This window comes from Camelus ferus, chromosome 5 (assembly GCF_009834535.1).
Source record: "Camelus ferus isolate YT-003-E chromosome 5, BCGSAC_Cfer_1.0, whole genome shotgun sequence".
NCBI lineage: Eukaryota > Metazoa > Chordata > Mammalia > Artiodactyla > Camelidae > Camelus > Camelus ferus.
The window spans coordinates 97,216,669-97,236,422 of record NC_045700.1 but is presented as its reverse complement, the minus strand read 5'-3'; the positions used below and the strand labels follow the sequence as shown (position 1 = coordinate 97,236,422).

The 19,754-nt window shown below is 53.5% G+C and overlaps 1 protein-coding gene across 11 annotated transcripts in view; it reads right to left on the bottom strand.

The window, feature by feature from the left end:
* The window catches only part of FARP2 (FERM, ARH/RhoGEF and pleckstrin domain protein 2), an 81,686-nt gene extending 63,515 nt beyond the window's left edge, over nucleotides 1-18,171 (bottom strand). For 9 of the 11 annotated variants that reach the window (XR_004320216.1, XM_032480760.1, XM_032480761.1 and 6 more), the window contains exon 1: nucleotides 4,598-4,734. Coding sequence is in view for 1 of the 11 variants with exons in the window: in XM_032480764.1 (XP_032336655.1) it covers nucleotides 4,598-4,789 (192 nt within the window). In the remaining 10 variants the exon portion in view is untranslated. Of the gene's footprint in view, nucleotides 1-4,597; nucleotides 4,815-18,098 lie in introns of those variants that run through there. The other 2 variants (XM_032480764.1, XM_032480768.1) reach the window with 2 other exon arrangements.
* Nucleotides 18,172-19,754: the final 1,583 nt, after the last annotated feature.

Sequence of the window (19,754 nt, the reverse complement as noted above, 5' to 3'; positions counted from 1 at the left end):
ACTGTCTCTGTGGTCCTCACAACTCAGGGCATGGAAACTTCACTCCTCACAACTTGTGGCAGGTCGGCTCACCGAGAGGCTCAGCTCATAATCCATCCAAGGAACCACCCCCAAAGACAATTTTTAATGGTACAATTCTCATGTTTTTATAGCCATTAAAGTTTTTTACCTTCTTCAGCCATTAAAATTTTTAAAAATTTCATCTTAAGCCGCAATGAGATACTACGTCACACCTCCTAGGATGGCTGGAGCCAAAAAGTCAGGTAATAATATGTGTAGGTGAGCATGTGGAGAAATCAGAACCCTCATAGTAGCTGGTGGGATGTAAAATGGTGCAGCCACTTTGGAAAGCAGTCTGTCAGTCCCTTAAACAACACAGAGTTACTGCACAGCCCAGCAGCTCCGCCCCTAGGTACCTGCCCAAGATAAAGGCAAGCATGTGCCCACACAAAATCGTGTGCACGAATGTCACGGCAGCCAGAACGTGGAATGCCCGCCAGCTCGTGGATGGACACACGGTGAGCCATGCAGTGGGACGTTACTGCCCATAAAGAGCATGCAGCGACGGCACGCGTGAGGCATGACGCCAAGTCAAAGCAGCCAGTCACAGGAGACCACACACAAGTCCACTGAGACGACACGCCCACAGCAGTGACATCTGTGGAGACAGAGAGCAGGTGACTGTGTGCTCAGAGCTGAGAGGAGGGGCGTGGAGGCCTTGGGGACGGGAGGTGCCAGCTAAAGGGTGGGGGTTTCTTTGTGAGGTGATGAAAACATTCTGGAATTGACTGTGGTGATGGTTGTGCTTATCTGCAAATGTATTAAAAACCACCGAACTGTACACTTTAAGTAAGTAACTGTCCGCTTCTGTGAATTATATCTCAGTGAAGCTGTTAAAGAGTTTCAGCTCAACTTTACCTGTCAACACTGTTACAAAGCGGACCCTGGCTTCCAGCTTCAGACCAGCTTGCCTTGTGGGCAGCACGTGTTCTCTGGGTCTAGAAGGAAGAGCCAGAGGACCAGCCCCTGGAACCCGTCAGCCACCGCCCGGCTGCCCTGCCCGCAGTCCCGGCTCTCGGAGCACCTGCGGTTGCTGTGGGGCCTGCACTGGTGGGAAACCAAGTTCACGGGCACAGTCTTGGGGCGGGAGACCGAACAGAACTGAGACCGCAGACAGAGCGCGCCCTTTGCACAAGGCGCAGCGAGGGAGCGAAGGCCGTCCTATGTGTTGGGGACAAGCCTGAATCGCTGAGTCACAGACTCCGCCTGCAAAGACAGGCACCAGCAGGCAGGGCTTCAGGCCGGGCCACTATGCATTCTCACTGAGGCAAAATACACCATTTCAAAAATGACGAAATGTCAAAATTCTTCCCTAAGTTAAAAAGGTCCCTTAAGAATAAAACTTCAGTGTCAAACAGGGGGTCCTGCACCCTCCGCGCAAGCCAGCGCTGTGGACCGTCTGTGCCTGACAGGTCGTACCAGCACGTCAGCCCTGCCAGCTCACGGACACTACTGCTTAAAACCTGAGAAAAATAAACCAAAGAAGTACACAGTAAGACAGCTGTAGGCGGCCCGGAACCCGAAAGAAAGAAAACACTTGAATCCTGAAGGTCAGAAAACACAGCTTTAAAGGGAAAACCAGAAACACTCGAAGAAAGCTTGTTGCCTAAACTAAGCTTTGACTGCGTTCATTCAGCACACACTTATTGGCCCGATCCAAACGCCGACGCAGGCCTCCCGGATCCAGCTTCCCAGGAGGAGGGGCCGCAGGGCTCTGGGGGCAGGAAGCGTCTGCCACCAACAGACCCGCCTGGGCAGGGACCTCACTGCCCTGCACTGAGCCCACACCACCTACAGCTGCAACAGCAAACTCACCTGACCGCAGCAGTCCCTCGGTTCCAACATAAAGGGCAGGGGTGGGGTCAAGGCACAGAAGACCCCTGGACGAGTGACGGTGGACAGTGCTGGAGGCCCAGGGAGCAACCAGCTTTGAGCTGTGCATCTCTGGGGTCTGTGCACTGTGGCCCCAGAGACATGGGGAGAGGGACAGGGCACACCTGCCTTCCCAGGCAGCCCCTTCCGAGAGCTCTGGGGTGGCAGCTCTGGGGAGGGCGCTCTGCATGCTCGATATGGCCCCTCCAAGTCGTCATCTGGCAAAGCCGCCCAGCCTACTGACACCAGATACCAGAGCTTCAGAGACATTTTCCTTCCACAGACTGTGTTCCTGACTCGGGGCAAGAGCTGCTGGGACAGCCTGCAGATCACAGATGCCGTGGGGCACCCCCACCCAAGTGGCCCCACTTTTCCACCCCTTGAATCTGGACAGGCCTGGCAGCCCGCCGTGGTCAGGAAAGCCTGGTGGGAGCCCCAGGGCATGAATCCCAAGCCGAGACCTCGAGGGACATGCAGCTCCCACTTCTGAGGATACTTCCACCACCGTGCGAACAAGGCCAAGCTGGCTCCCTGGAGAGTGAGGCTCCGGTCGGGGCCCCAGACGTGTGCAAGGCCACCCTAGACCACTCAGCCCTCTGAGCCAGCCCAGAACCTCCCAGTCAACACTCACACATGCGGAAATATTAAATATTTGTTGTTTTAAGTTACTAAGTTTTTGGATAGTTTGTTACTTAGCAAATCTAACTGACACAGTTGTGGACGACAGGGTACGTAGAAGTGGAATACAACCCACTTACCAAAAAATGCACTGAGTTTTAACTCCCTCCAAAAAGTGTGCATCGGGCTAACACGACTTGAACAGGGCCTACCCCACTCAGGGTGCACACCAGCAACCTGATTTGCTAACTTCTGCCGGCGCATCACAGCACCAAGCCTGATGGCGCTGTCTGGACAACAGAAACCACCTCATTCATTAAAACTTTGACAGGCTCTTTGTATTTTGAACCTTTACAAAATGCTACCTCTGATTTGAAAGTTAATTTCTCAGAGAGGGACTACATTTTATTTGTAACTTAACAATAAATGTCTGCTTTTTTCTTTTTGGGTCCTAGGTTTAGCTGATAAAAACCATTAAGATGGACAAAAAAGGATGCTCTGAAAATAAACCCTAAATAATGCAATCCTTTCCTTTTCTTCCTTCCTTCTTGCTTTTTCTCTTTCAAAAAATTTGAGCCCGTTTTAAGCCTAGATCATAGCAAATGTGCTCACTGCAGGATGATCACATGGTGGATTTTCTTCCCGACATTTGTCTGGAAGCGACCTGGGAGCCCAACGAACCCCCAGACCTTTGCCCCGTTTCCTACAGGTGATTCGTCAGAGCACCGCGTGAGACAGGAAGCTCTGTCGGAGCACCGGCAGCCACCCCGGGTCTCCAGAGCTCAAAGGCAGCCTGTCTCAAACCACCTTCCCTGCCAAGGCTGCCTCTTGCAACACAGGGGTGATGGGGGAAGTTGGACAGACAGGTCCTGCCAGTTCCAAGTACTGCTGCCCTGATGAAACAGCACTCATTCAACTCCTCCTCAAGTAAGGCCTTAAAGGAAGCACTCAGGGCTCCTTGAGTTCAGACACTAAGAATCAGGCCCTGGGTAGTGCTATCAAACACTCACGCAAGAGGGGCCGGTGCACCCTGGGCTCCAAGCAAGGGGGCACCTCCACTCCCCCATCTCCCAGCAGCCTCTCGCTCCCTGCCCTCCCTCCTCTGCGCCCTCTCGCATGTGACGACTCCTCCTTCAGGAACTGCCAGAACCTCAAGGAAGTTTCCTCTGAGGCTCCTCACTGCCCAGCCCCCTGCCCAGCCCACTGCTCAATCATCTTCTTGTTTTCTGTGTAGCATCCTGCCTTCTCCACAGGCATCCCCAAGCACAAATGAACCTCCTGCTCAAGTTTAAGTTCATTCTCTTGTCTTTACTTTTGTGACTTTAAGGGCAGGAAAAAGCTTCTAAAGGCATTAAACTAATATAAAAATATTAGAAAAAATATATTTATGCATTACTTGTGAAAATAAGTAATTTTTAAAAAGAACATTTGAATGCCATTTAGAAAACCAGGAAAAGTGTTTCCTAATATTTGCTATATTCAACTACTTTTGCCAACCTTATCAGAGCAACCTATTATTAGGGAATCTTCAAAATAAAAATTTTATTACTGCTGACCTAGAAAAACAAGTTCTGTGCTAGCACTGTGCAAATCTCCTTTGTGCCAGGCTCTCCACGAGGGGAGCTCAGTTCTCACCCCAGCCATCCCAAGCAGGGGACAGGAGTCACCCCCACATTCAGATGAGGACGTGGACACGAGGGGCTAAGGGACAGCCCTGGCCCAGGAAGGGTGGCTCAGCGAGCAGGACCTGGGCGGCGACAGCCCGGCTCCAGCCCACGCTCTGCAGCCCGCAGCCGACCTCTCGAAGCAGAAGAATGTGAGGACCATTTTATCCCAGAATTTGAATGGAAAGACAGGAGAACACCACTCCTCACACTGAAGGGAGAAACGCAGACTCACTGTTCTCAAGGGCTTGATTGTGTTACTAAAGCCACTCCTGGTCAACCTGGTAAACAGGCACCATCTAACCAGCAAGATGGAATTTCACACATAACACTTGACTTCCAGAAAACGTCAGGAGTCATGCCTCCAGAACGCATGCTCTCACCTCGACGTCAAACACCTCCATGGTGTCGTCCAGCAGCTGCACCCGGATGTGCAACCTGGCCGGGGTCCGCACCGCCGCCGCCAACGTGGGGGTCTGCCCGGGCTCGAGGGTGCTGACGCCCGCGGGGATCTGGGCACCCAAGCGTGTCCCTGGGGTCTGCAGGGCCCTGTACGTCCCTTCGGTCTCCCCCATTCTTCACCAGCGGAGTGAGGGTACACTGAAACAAACAAGAAACCCAAACCACCACCACCAGTTACTGAGATGTTAAAAGAAAGTAAGAACATTACAGAGACATGGGAATTCTCCATGCTTTTTTGCAGTTCTATGGGTCTTAAATTATGTCAAAACACAGATTTAAATGGTATTACCTTCCACGCATACGTGGGTTGGTGAGCCTAGAACACTAACAAGCACCACCCCCAGAACAGTGTTTCCCGGACGCCCTGCAGGCACCAGGCAGCACGTGAACCCGGTTAACCCACAAAGCCTTATGAACGAGCCACTTCACCACTACTCACCAGGGAGGGAGAGGCCGGCAGATGGCCTGGGGTTCCCCGGCCCACCTTCCCTCCACCAGCCAGACACTCATGTGCTGACCACATGTCCTAAGTGCCAGGCAGCGGCTCTCAGCAGAGCTCCTCGGGCACACAGCACAAGCTGCACGGTCAGGGCCCTCCTCTGCTGACTCGGGGGGACGTGCCAAGGAAAGCAGACAGACAGCCAGGTTTGTCCTGGCCAGCTATGCCCTCCTCGGGTGTTCGGGTTGCGTCTCACAGGCCAGAGTGGGTGCCACCAGGGCTCCGGGAGGTGATTTCAGACCTGGCACCGATGGCCACCAACGCCAGCCTGGCAAGTGTCATGAAGGGCACAGACCTGGTGTCAGGTCTTCCCTGCATGCACCGTGCCCCAGTCTCACCCTCACAATAACCTTGTTGCCATCACAGCCACCGCCACCGAACAGATGATGACACCGAGGGTCTGAGAGGGTCAAGGAGCCGGCCTGGGGAGACGCTCGTGCCCTTTTCAGCCTTTGCTGGGCCAGTGGAAAGGTCTCCAGGTTTCAGCTACTAAGTTGAACAGAGCCAATCGCTTCATCGTTTTTAACAAAGAAAGAGCAGGCTACGTATCACCCAGAATCTACTAACACTGTTTGCTTTTAATTATACTTGTTAACACAGTTACCTTCTATTTACGGCAAATTCCCTTCTTAAATGTTTATTTACACATGAAAGTCAATTTAAAGAAAAATACTTAGCAGCGAAACACAGCGTGGCAGAAACAAATGCCACGTGTTTAACCAGGAAAGCACACAGCGGCTGTGAAGCTCGAAAAGCTTCTCAGTGACCTGCTGCCAAGCAACGCCCACCGCACACTTCCACCCTGCTCAGCAGAGGCCTTCCCCACCGCGCGGGTAAGGACTTCCACGCATGTCTGACTTATCAAACAAGCCAACGGGAGACGAAGTGGAAGCCCCTGGGAAAGGGGAAACGTGAGCAGCATGAGGATGACGACGGCATCACGTGGCCAAGTCTGCTCCCTCCCAGCTCCTGCCGCTCAACAGCTGGCCCCACGCTGGCTGGCACTCGGGTCGCCTCGCGCACGCTGGCACACAGGGGGCACACGCTGGACACACGCTCGCAGTCACTGACCACCCTCAGAACCCTCTCTCCGGGCTGCACGCCCCCGGGAGCAGGAGTCAAATTCTCACTCTAAGTGTCTGCTAAGCGTTTACTGCGTCACCGTCCCAGGCATCCAGGAGCCTGGGCTACGCCACCGCACACGGCACCACGCAGACCACGGAGACCAAGGTCACGGACAGACCACGATTCAGGGGCCCTGTCTTCACGCTGCTTGCTGCCAGGAGATACGTGAGGCTCTGAGGACCACAGACACGAGCCTTTTCATTTTAATTTCATAAACGTGACCAGTTCATGCAAAAGTGAGGGGTGTGAACAAAGGCAACCCCCACCCTCAAGGCGACTCATTGTGAAGACAGGAGGAAGGAGCTCTGGCCAGCTCGCAGCACCTCCCCGACCTTCTTCTCAAACAGGTCACGGGTGGCCCCTCTGGGCACCGCCGAGACCCCCCCCTTTCAAGTGAAGCTACGCGTCTCAAGACACACACACAACCGAGACCTACTTCCGAAGCCGCTTCTGCTGTTTACTCCACTGTGTGACTGTCATGTATATTTTTCACAGTAATTTTAGATGGACAAAATTTCTTCAGGTTCTTTCTCTTCTACTTATTGTAAGAAAGTTACGTTTAAACACACACTTCTTTAAAAAACACGAGTGAGACTAACCTACGGTGTCCAAGGGCACATTCGGGTGCGAAGGTGTGAGAAGAACACATAAGGGGTTCTCCCTGCAAGAGCTGGGGCCGCGGTCCCTGGGGGGGTGCGCAGTCCTTGGCGCGGGGCAGTGGTCCCCGGGGGGGTGCCCAGGGCAGGGGTCTCGGGTGGCTGGCACAGTTCCGCCGCAGACTGGACAGTGTCCACCTTATCATTCATTAATCTGTACATTAGATTCATGGGGTTTTTCTATATCTGTATTTATTTTATAATAAAAATATAAAACAGCATACTTCTAATTGAGTGTTGTTTCATCTCTCTTAAGAAGAAGAGACACGTTAGACAAACGGAAAAAACAGTCCTCTTGGCTCGAGGGATCCTAAACTGTGGCTCGTGAGGGGTCTGCACACCTGAGCAGCAGACTCACCTCCACTTGCTTTTCCCTGATCTGAAGTAAGACATCAGCACGTCTGAGGCTGAGACTCGACCACAAGACACCCTCATCCCAGAGGTTCCACCGAGGAAGACAAGTTCACCGAAGAGCAACGAGCCCACGAGACGGCCTCCTGCTGCTGTTCCAGAGACAGCCTGTCTGTTGTTACCCGCAGCAGCGCGGCACAACCACCCGTCTAGTACTCACTCAGCTTTAAGTTTAAGAAAGTCTAGAAAGGAAGGAATTTAACAGAAGAGGGACATGCAGCCCCAGTGCTGTGACTTAGTGAATCTTGGTTTCAAAGTCGGCGGACGGTCTACTGATCGATTCTGGAACGAGCAGCATAGTCGAACGCTTCCTGCAGAAACGCGAGGTCAGGCGCTCACCAGCCACGGGCCAGCCTCCTCCTCCCGGAAGAACAAGAGGGAAAACGTGTGCTGACCCTGCTTTACGAAATTACATCCTAAAAGAAGTTACTTTGTTTTGCTTCGTGTGCTTATAGATAAACATTAAAAAGGGGAGAACGTGCAAACTACACTAGAAACACAGCATGGCCGCTCTCGGCCCGCAACAGGCTCCGTGTCCCGCAGCCCCGCAGCTCGAGATGTCAGATGCCAGCCACTGCTCACTCCTCTGCTGCTCAGACTGTTCCAGAGACCCAGAAGGAATCGGCGGGGTCGAGACCCTGGGACCTGCACAGGACCCTGGTTTGTTCTCCCTTCTTTCTTCCATGTGAATGAAATGTTCTGCAGTCTTCACTCCTGAAGATACTTCTGGTGGCTGGATCCGATCCCCACCACGGACGCTCGGTGCTCCGCACCTCAGACGCCTCCTGTGCACATATTCGCATTTAGTAAAAAATGCAAAACTACTTTGTGACATACTTTCTACCTTGAAGCTGGAAAAATTTGGCTCAAAAGTCTGCCAAGGCTTTGACGACGATATGCCGATGCAGGTTAGTAGTGGAGGCACCCCCGGGCTGTGTTGGGAACCAGGAGGCTGTGCGTGTCGGAGGTGGAGGGGCAGAGGGGAAATTTCTGAAACACCCACTCAATTTCGCTGTGAACTTAAAACTGCTCTAAAAAATAAAGTCTATTTAAAAAAAAAAAAAAAAGAAACGGTTTGCCACAGAACATACAGCTCAGAAGTGACAGAGCCCAGATTTGGCCCCCAGGCCACCTCCCCTGAAAAATCAGCACATGGCTCCGGGGACAAGCACGGTCCGCATGGTCCACCGTCAAGGAAGCTGGCTAAAATTTCCGTCGTGTGAAAAACAAAAAGCAAACAAACAAAAACAAAACCCAACCAGCTCCCTTGACATATTCTGGGCGCCTCTTTCGGGAGGATCAAAACACACACCTGTGCACTGGCAGCCTGAGGAAGTAGACGGAACACGGCACTCACCAGGCCCTTTCTCTGCGGATGGCGGTCAAGCGGAATTCTCACTAGTGGTGCCTTGCCTGGGCCGCATCACTCGCTGCAGCGCAGCAGGAGATGGGCCCTTTGCGTCCCTTTCTAATAAGCATAACTGACTTTTCAGACTAAGCAACTCAGCCATTCAGTCAACGTAAGGAATCGGAGAAAAAAATGCCAAACTTGTGCTGCCAGGCAAGCCCTCAAAGCTCCGAGGAGAAAGGGCGCCGGATTAGGGGCCCCGGGGCCTCTGCACGCCCGGGGACTGCCCTGCCCGCCTGACCACACCTCCCCCAGGACGCTGCTCTGCCGTCTGCTGGAGGCCCATGTGGCCAGAGCATCAAGAAAGGAAGTTTGGCACCGGAAACCTGGGGAGAAGGCCCTGCAGGTTTCACCTGCACACGCTGCCTCACCTGTGCGACCCCCCGAGGCCCGTGACACCCCACATCCTGGGCAATGCCGTCCCTCAAACACCAGGGAGGGGCGGTCGTCCACCTCGAGTCCTGGTGTGGGGAGGGCAGCTCACACAAACAGAAAGGTGTCCACCACGCTGTGATTAGGAAAAAGGCCAAACAAATGAAAAGGCAGGCACAGTGGGAAAGGAGGAAGGACGCAGCGGAAGCCTGGGGGCAGGGGGGTGTGTGTAAATCCAACCCCACTCTGCCCTTAGCCAATGCTCACCCCACCACTCCCAGCCCCAGCTTTTATTCCGGAAAATGCCCTGCGATGGGTGGAGGTGGTGGTTAATCAGATCCTTTTCAATACTAACGATTCTGTGATAAAAGACAGCTCAATGTGAAAACAAAACGGTACGTGATGTGTTCTAGATTCCAAATAATTTATAGAACCTAGTAGCAAAAATTAAATAAACTTCATAAAATCACCTAACCCCATCCCCCCACCTCACCTTCACCACAAGGAGGAAGATCGCCCTCAGACAAACAGGCCCCCAGACTATGTGGGCAGAGTCCAGAGAGAGGATGTCAGACACGAGTGACGTCTGCAAACCTGCAGTCTTACTTTTACTCCCTAGGCTTTTAGAAGAAGTGCCTGAACACTGAGCAGATTTCACCACTATAGACCTTCTACCATCAGGTACTCTGACTTTACGATAAGCAAAATTCTATTAACCGAAAAATAAAGTTTTAAGAGCTGAAATGAACGTGGATAACTGACTCTCAATGTTTTGGGCGTGAAGCTGCTCAATTTACCACTGAGTCTTCCCAGGCAGAAGCAGGGAGCTCTCCACCTGCTTCTTCGGTGTGAAAGGGAGTGAAAGCCAGGTGCAGAGCAGGTGCGCAGCACGCACACTTGGGTTAAAAGGGTGAACAAAGCGGGGAGGGGTGCAGCTCAGCGGGAGAGCACATGCTCAGCCTGCACGAGGTCCTGGTTCGATCCCCAGCACCTCACCCAAAAATACATAAATAACTAACCTTAATTACCCCCCCAAAAGGACGAACATAAACATGTCTGTGCATGTATCTGAACGACAATGGCTGGACAAACCAAAACCAAACAGCTTCAGCGGTGAGGGGGTGGAGGGGAATCTGCTTCTCGGAGTACCCGTCCATTGACGGGGGAACCTGTCAGTGTTCTCACATGACTAGAAAGCAAAATTAAACCCAACAAAATGAGACAAATGATCCTAGGTGTACACTGACATGGCGCTAAGCCACGAAGAGCATTATTCCAAGTGACTGGAAGTCCAGGAACGTCAGCAGAGCCCAGCACTAGTGACACACGCGAGGGCTAGACCACGAGGAGACGGGATCCGGCACACCCCACAGGAGGAATGACCTCAGCTCTTCTTCAATGAACGGCAAGAAAAAAAAAAGGCAGAGAAGAGTACAAACTGTTAAAACATGCTGTCTGCCAAATGCTATCTGCAGACCTCGTTTGACTCCTGAGTCAAGCATTTACGGAGCAGCCATGGAAATCTGAATCCTAAGTGGCCATCTGAGGACATTAAAAAGTACTGTTAATTTTCTGTGTTTCAGTGGTAAGCGTGCAACGAAGGGAAACAGGCCCCATCTCTTAGAGATGTTCCCTAAAAGTATTGATGTATAAAGTGGACAAACGTCTAGGATTTACTTTAAAATAGTCCAGTGAGGTGGGGGTCAGCAGAGGGGACTAACAGACCCAAACAAGATGGACCTATGGCCCGTGTGTTGACTCTGGAAGAAGGCATGGGATACACTGTTTTCTCTACTTTTGTAAATGTTTGCAGTTTTCTGTCGGTTAGAAAAGAAAAGACAACAGATCTAGCAACAGCTTCCAGCGCAGGAGGACGCGAGGAGCCCTGGGTGGCACACGGCTGAGAGCGAGTGTGTGCGCAGCCCCTCACTGGGACGCGCCGGCCCGTCCCTCGCGCTCCCCGGGAGCCACGGCCGGAGAGGGAGGCCTGTGCCGAGGGCCAGACAGCACCCAGGGGACTGGCTCCCAGGCCAACGCGACACAAGGCAGATCTTCAAGAGTGAAAAAACCAAGAAAGCGCCTTTAAAACCTGCACACCGAGCGCTGCACAACCTCGCTCTTCGCTCCGTCCCCTCCGCTTCATTCCAGTCACGGAGTTTCCAGCTCCAGAATCTCCACGTGCTGCTGCTTCGCATCTGTGATTTTCCTGCGAGGACTCTACTTTCTACCTTTCCTGTTGTTTCCAGAGAACCCTTACTTCTCGGGACGTGTTAGTAATAGTGCTTTAAAGTGCGTTTTTGTTTTTCACTGCAGCCTTAACAACGCACCACAAAGTCAGCACCTGAAACTGTCCCTCATCATCTCAGCCTCTGTGGGCTGGAGTCTGGGGTCAGTGTGGATGCGCAGAGTCCTCGGCCCGGTACGCCCAGGTCCACATCATGGTGTCAGCGGTCTGGGGTCTTATCTGGATGCTCGGGGGAGAATCACCCACTGCTCACTCAGATCGGCCTGGATACAGGACCGAAGCCACCGTTCTCACTGCTGGTCATGCCCAGCTTCTAAAGGCCACTTGCACTCCTTGGCTGATGGCTTCCAGGCTGGCGTGCTGACTCCCTCCTATGCTTCCAGTCCCCTGCCTTCCTCTTCTGCAGCCCTCAGGTGAGCAGACGAGACCCACCAGGACAGACCAGCACCCTTCATCACCTCTGAAAATGCTTCAGCATGTAACGTCACCTATGCCCAGAAGTGTCACCAGGGGTGGAGGTCACAGGGCTAAACTTACCTGACCCAGTACCAGCACTGTCTCAGCTTTGCCCGTCTTTTCTCCTGTGAGGGGCACCCTCCTGGCTGTGCATATGCCAGGTAATTCTGGATTGTGTTCTGGACATTTTTAATATGGTGTCATGCCCTCCGGGCCTTGTTTTAATCCACGGAGAACGTGGTATTCCCACTTTAGCGGTGGCACTGGCCTGGCTGGGCTTGGGCTGCAGGCTGTGGTCTCAGTGTCAGGGCCACCTTCAGAGGCTCCGTCTCACCTGCGCACCATCACCCAGCAGCCAGCCTGGTGCCCGGGCTGTGGCCTACTCCCAAGGTGAGTCCCAAGGTGTCTGGCAAGCTGCTCAGAGTCAGCCCACATGTGCATGGCTCAGCGCTGTGCCCAGAAGTCCATCAGCAATTCCAGAAGTCACTTTCCCAAGCTCTGCCACCCACCGTCTCCCTGGTGCACTTCTCAGTCCTCCAGCCAGAAACCTGGGGCTCGTCACCCTGCCCTGCTGTGCACTTTCTGGGATGGCACCCTTGCCTGGGACCAGACTGCAGGAGGAGAGAGAGATACAAGTCACAGCGGTGCCCCACTCCTCAGAGGATTCAGTGTCTGCAGGTTTCCGCAGGGTGGACGGACAACAGGGAGAGAAGGAGGAACTGTGGCTCCTCCCACTGTCTCTCCTGGAGCCCAGACTGGGGGGCTCTCCACGCTTGCAGCTGGAACCCAGCTCCAGGTTTCGGATAGCCTGAAACCCGCTGGGGGAGGGGGGATGCTGGAGGAAGAGCAAACTCGTGCTTGTGCGACCAAATCCTGGTCTTTGTCTGCCTGTCACCATCTACCTGTCAGAGTCCTTTAAAGCCACAGGCGGCGGGAGAGACAGGGCGGAGTGCGCTCGTTCTTTCTTCCCGCAAACAGAACCTGACGTCCCCGCGGTTAAACCATGTTTACAGTGGTAATCCTCGGGAGAGGCAAGGAGCTGATTCCTTCTTCCCCGTGGTTTGGGTTTTTCAAAGCGCCCGCAGTGGTGAGTAACGTGACGGCTCTCCGGCAGACTCCCGGCCCAGGAGGCGTGACCAGCAGGGTCACCCGCAGCGCAGCGCAGCGCACCTCCAAAGACAGAGCGAGAGCTGCTGGGTCTCCCCCGGGAGCTGCGCTTGCCCTGCCTTCCAGGACAGTTCAGGCAAAGTGAAAACCAGCACTTTTAAACACTCCCTGGAATTGACTTCTTGTTCAGATACTAAGACTTGCTCCCCTAGCATTCATCTTATTAACTACTGCAGAGGCAACTGGGATTTGAGTGATGTAGGAGAGAAAGAGTTAATCAAGCCTAGTAATTTAAACAATCTGTTAAACTGCCCAGTGTCACTTCCCCTTCCCAAACGCATGCCGCCAGCCGCTGGAAGAGGCACCGCACGCCCTCAGCCACGTGTCTCCACGGCATCATCTGGCACCAGTGGCGGGCCAGGAGCTGCCCTGAGAAGTGGACTGACTGAGGCTACTCTGGGCCCCTCCCTTGCACCCGCCCCTCCTAAGGTCCAAAGAAAGGCCCTCAGCAGAGTATGCCTATGATCCCCGCCCTGTGTAAAATTCACAAAGAATATTCGGACCGCCATCAGCCGACACTGCGTCTCTTTCTACCGCAAGTCTCTGCCCCCCTGACGGCAGGTGGCTGGGGAGAGGGTCTAGCTTCCACACGAACTGGAGCCGCGCTGAGTCTGGGTTCAGTGGGATAGGCTTTAAGTTGTCTGCAGTCACTTCTGCATGCACTGAGGTCACACCGGCCATCTCAGTGCGGGTGTGGTTCCAGGAACACAGCTCTCACCCCTGCACCTGTGCGCCAGGGGCTGAGGAGCAAAGACGCACGGTCGGGGGCCCGCAGCAACGCATGCAGGGCCGGTGGCGCCAGCCGAGGCGTGGGCAGGATGCAAGGCGTGACACGCGGGGAGCCGTCACCGTCAGGGTGTTGAAATGTAAGCAGAGTTCGGAGCTCAGTAGTGAAAACTGCACTTCTTGCTCGTCAGGAAGACAACGAACCACGTAGCCGTGTCATTACAAACACACTACTCTTTTTTTCAAACTTTTCTGAACGGAATTGGGCAAAACAGAATTCATCAGAGCTCTTGCTTTTCCAGGACACAAGCGGTAGCTGTGCTGAAAACAACAGATGTGAAACCATATTTTATGTATCCTGGGTATCAACAGTAAAGCTCAGTTGATTAACTGAGTTCTTTCTGTTCTCGGCCACACGAAGAGGCAGTTAAAAAGTGCACAGCCAAGTAAGAGCCTTACAGAGGTGTGTCAGGTGCTTAACAGACACGCTGTTTTTCTGGATTTAGTAATGTCTGTATTGTTGGTCAGCTTTTTCAAATCTGTAACTTACTTTTCCTCATTCTAAATAAACATTTACATTCCAAATTAATTTTTATTAGTAACACAGTGTCTCAGGCCCATAAAACTTGCCTGAGATGAAATCTGATTAGTTCAAACATTCATTGAGCACCTGCTTCTACCAAGCAGTGTAAGTCCTTAAGGGTACAAGGGCAGCTAAGAGGGAGAGAACCCCTCCCAGAACAGCGGGGGAGATAGGCTGTTAGAAGGGAGTGAAGTGAGGGAGCGGACAGGACCCAGGGGGGGAGAGCGGGAGGGGGAGGCGGCGTGGCCTACAGCAGGTCCTGGCGCAGCCGCAGCCTCTGCGGCCGTGGCCAGGCGCCACGCCCTCACCCACAGCTCGCCTCGTCCCTGCACAGGTCCACAGATGTGCAAGTGGCCTCAGCCCCACCCTGATTTCACGGCATGCTGCCTTCTCTCAGGTCGAAGGGACCCTGCGTGGCAAGTGAGCGAGGATTGAGAAGGAGACACAATTACGATAGCGGCTGTCACCAGCCCCACTGCAGGAACAGGGAGAGAAAGGATGGGGCAGCACCAAGGAAAGGGTGCCGCCAGCCCAATCCAGGAGGTTCTCTAGGCATAAAGTCAGAGCTAGGCCTTGCAGAGGGCAGGAGCCAGCTGGACAAAGGACCGTGTGCATGCAGGTGTGGGCCTGCTGCGTGTGGAGGAGAGGCTGGGACCCACAGGGTGCCCACAGGGCTGGCTGCGAGAGATCTCGAAGGCCAGCCTAAGAGGCCTGATGGTCTCCTACCTCGATCCATTCTGCAACTGGGATGCCATAATGAGGACAAGCTGGAGAAATGGGGTGAATAGATTCATCACTGCATCCTACAGCAGCACAGCGTCTTTCTGCTTTTGAATTTCAAAATGACTGTAAACTAAAACACCAGCTTAAGCACAATATACAATAGCCAAGACATGTAAGCAACCTAAATGTCCACTGACAGATGACTGGATAAAGAAGTTGTGGTGTACTTATACGATGGAATACTACTCTGCCATAAAAAAGAATGAAATAATGCCATTTGCAGCAACATGGATGGACCTGGAGATTGTCATTCTAAGTGAAGTAAGCGAGAAAGAGAAAGAAAAATACTGTATCACTCATATGTGGAATCTAAAAAGAAAAAAAGGACACTATGAATTCATTTACAAAACAAAAACAGACTCTCAGTAAACAAATCTTATGGTTACCTGGGAAAGGGGGTGGGGGGATAAATCTGGGAGTTTAATATTTACAAATGTTATCCACTATATATAAAAACAGAAGTTTCTTTTGTGTAGCATAGGGAACTATGTTCAATATCTTGTAATAACTTTAAATGGAAAAAAATATGAAAATGAATATATGTATATGCAAGACTGGGACATTGTGCTGTGCACCAGAAAATGACACAATGTAACTGACTGTACTTCAATAAAACAAAAAAAACACCAGCTTAGGGGGAAACCAATCCCATGACCCCAAAATAAAACTGCTTATTTCTCTGCCTTCCCGTCTGAGCCTTGTCCACGTACTCGCATATTTTTACATCAGTATAACTGCTGTGTACAAACTACTTCACCTTTCTGGTTAAGACATGCTTTTGAACATATTTCCATGGATAAAAAATGGTTCAAATTCTGCTTGGAGGGAAGGACAGGAATGGGGTTCCCAGAGCACGTTGACTGGCTGTGCAGTACGGAGTTCATGTATCAAAATTTGTTTTCAAAACTGGGATTCCACAAAGTCTTTATCACATACTGGTAGCTGCTCTCCAAAAAGATTAGACCGAGTTACACAATCACCAGAAACCCACCAAACACTGGGCTTTACCATATTAAGTTTTGCAGAACCCTCACCTTGACACCCTGTTGCTGCGGTAAAACCTGGAATTGACGAATATGCTACCGTCCACTGATGCACTACACATCCGGACCTCAGACAGCAGGACTAGAGTGACCTCGGCTCAACACCCAGCTTTGCAGAGGGTTCTTCCTGCACCTAACACCATGCTGCATACAGGAAACTCACCACCCTCTGAGCAAAGGGGTAAGTGGCAAGCTTATGAGAGGGTGAAGGACAAACAGAAGAAAACTGAGAGGGCAAGCAACAGTAACGAAAGTCAGCTACTGTCTGAGGACAGGGGAGGTGCTGATGGGACTAGAGGCAGGAGTGTTTGGAAAACAGCAGAACTGAATCCTTGGGGCCCCGTGGATTTAAAAGAGCTTGCATGGAATTATCCCTGCATCAGTCATCGCTTTGTCAGTCCAGCTCATATCCCTCCCTGGAGCAGGATAATTCTGCTTAAATACCGCCTCCCTCTCTCTCTGCTGTCTGCTCAGACTGTTCTTCCACCTACTCATAGTACAGCAGTTAACACTTATTAAGCACTATGTGTGTGCCAGGCATCCAGCAGCTCTTCTACCGGTGCTTAATCCTCACAGCTTCACGGGGTAGGTAAATTTTAACCCCACCTGTAGACAAGGAGCTGGAGGCAGAGATAAACGAATGCATCATGTAAGTTTCTCTTTGGAAAAGGAACCAGTACCAAGGGAACCTGGAAGCCTACTAGGAAAGGATGTTCACGCAGGTAAACGGGTCAGCAAACTTCTGCAGTCAGGAAACTGCCCGTCAGCACCTAGTCCAATGGCTCAGTTCAAGCTGCACATTGAGAATCTGCAGCAAAGCAGCCCAGGGTACACAGGGTCAGGGTGTGGCCCTAACCCAGTCACTCCACTTCCAAATGAGGCCTGGTCTGACTGTGTCTCCTCTGTAGATTTTGAGAGAACCAAACAAAGTAACAGTATGAGGCAACTTACAACCCCTCACTAAGACTTAGGTCTCTTGCTGCACAGAAACTCATAAAAAACCTTCCGAAAAACAGCATGACACAGAAAATTAACATTACATGCGTCCTACAAGTAAAGGCCACTGCATGCCTGCCTACCTCAAATGTCCTCTCCCATCTCTCTGGCAGCGAGAAAGTCCGAGTTGTCTGCTGTAACAGTTCACACACAACCAGCCCCCAGCCCAATGCCCACATGGCCATCAAACATCCCCACAGTGCCCAAAGTTCCCTCACGGAAACAACAAAAGCAGAGAGAAAAGCCACCCTTTACAGATTTAGCCCCGAGTTTAACCCTTCCCAGCCTTTCTTTACACTGTGGGTTAACGTTACTTCCTTCAATGCGCCTTGTCTGCATTTGTTTTTCACAGCAATTACTGACCAGCAGACACATGATAGGCCACCAGCGTGAATGGAAAAGGTGCTTGAGTGATGCGCTGGGCATATTCCCGTGCTAACTTTAATGATTTTCCTCTAGAAGGCTTCCCACAGCCTTGGGAGACTTTCTAGACCTTCATGGAGCAAAAAGCATTAATTCCTAACACCGAGTCTGAGCTTTAAGATACAATTTAAGAAAAGGCCAAGAAGGGCGTGATCACAAGGCAGCTTGAGCTTCCTCCTGGGGCTCTGCCGGGGCCTCCACGCGGGACCCTCCCCGCCCACACCCGGCGGTCCACGCGGGATCCTCAAGCCCACCCCCGGGCCTCCACGCGGGACCCTCCCCGCCCACCCCGGACCTCCAGCAGGCAGGCTCCCACAACGGCCCTCCTCGCACGGGGCCCGTCGCCCTAGAAGGCCTTCCGAGCCCGGGCGTGGACTCCTCTGGCCGACCGAAGTCGGGAGGCGCCCGGGCCGCCGCGAGCCTCAGAGCCCGCCTCGTTCGGGGCCTCGGCCCGCGGCCTCCACCGCCCGCCCCACGAGGCGAAGCCAAGCCCCCGCCTGCCCGCAGCCCCGCAGCCCCGCGTCCTCACCCGAGGCCCGTCCCGCGCCGTCGCCTGCAGCCGCCTGGGGATCCCGCGCCGGCCCCGCCCGCTCCCGGCGGCCCGCGGGCCACCCCCGCGCCGCGACCCCTCCCCCCGCCCAGGGCCCCGCCCTCGCCCCGCGGACGCATCGCCGATTGGTCCGCGGACTACTGGGGCGGGGCCTCCGCTACCCGCGGCCTGGACCGGCGACACAGTTCTGATTGGTGAATGGACGGGAGGGGGCAGGGCGAGAGCGGATGCGCAGAGTCCAGTGCAAATCAGCAGATTCGGCTCTCTGGGCGGCACGTGGTCCTGGGCCGTGTGCCGGCTCGCGGAGGAGGGCGGGGCGCCGGGTCCTGGGGGCGGGGAGCCGGCCCGGGGGCCGGGGCGCGGCCCTGGGCGGGGCCTCGGCTCGGAGGGCGGGGCGAGGTTCCAGGCGCGGTTCCTGGAGCAGTTCTTTTTCTGGCTCCATCCGTTCTCGTCCTTGGCCACTAGTCTTCCTGCTACCCGCCCCCGCCACCCATTGCGCTCCTCGTGGGGTTACCGGGGCCGTGGCCTGGGGGCACTGAGGGCCAAGCGAGGATGTGCAGGGCGTGCCGGGTCGTGCTGGGGGGGATACACGGCCCTCCCAGCCTTCACAGTCCTCCTCTAGCCTCGTGACCCACAACCGGGAATGGAAAAGTGACACCACATCGGAGCCTCCCAGGGCCGCGACTCGCAGGTATACATGCCCCTTCTCCTTCGAGGGGTTCAGCGAGCTCCTACGCATCCTTAAAGACCCTGCTCAAGTTGCCTTGGTCCTGGCACCCGCCACCGTCCCCGCGCCCCTCGAGGCAGTCTAGGAGCGCCCCCGCGCGGCTGTCTAGGTTGTAAAACCAGGATGGACCGGTACCCGTCCTGGAGAGGACTGTTAGTGTTCTGCCTCCTGAGCAAGGCACGCAACCCTCACGTTTCCCAAAGGTAAGAAAAGTGGCGCTTCCCGGCGGGCAGCCTCGGGGTCCGAGCATCGGCAGGGCCCTCCGGTTCCCCATCGCTGGGGCTTTTCCTCTTAACCGGCCCCAGGCAACACGGCCAGCCCCAAGGTTGGAACCCAGGCACTGTTCCCGCTGCCCCCAAGGCAGCGCACACACCTGAGCACAGGGCCCGACAGGTGCGCGGGCCAATGGGGACTGCGCAGGGGAAGGACCTGACTAAGGGGTACTTGGAGAGAAGGAACTAGAGGCAGCCGGGGCGTCACTACCCAGGAGTTCAGGCAGAAGGAAAGAGGCCCTCACGGTCCCAGGCGGTCAGTGGAGACCACAGCAAGGCGGCCAGCAATCCGGGTCAGGCTTCCAGGCCAGGTTTTCATTTCCTCTAATATGTTAGTTGTTGCTACAGTGAATGAGATCTTTTTTCTCCTGCACTTGTTACTTAGTGAGTTCTAAACACTAAACTCTTACTAGTGCTAATTTTTTTCAGACATTCTTTCACTTTAAGCAGATGATCAGATTCACCTGTAAATAATTCATCTTTATGGCTTGCTCTTTTGGGCTGGGATTGCCAATACAAAGTTGCTGGTGCAAATTCTTCCTGATTTTTATACACAGAAAAAGCAGGGCTTTCTTCTAATCTTTCCCAGAAGGCCTTACACCTTTACCTCGTAAAGAGCCAATAATGACTACTCAC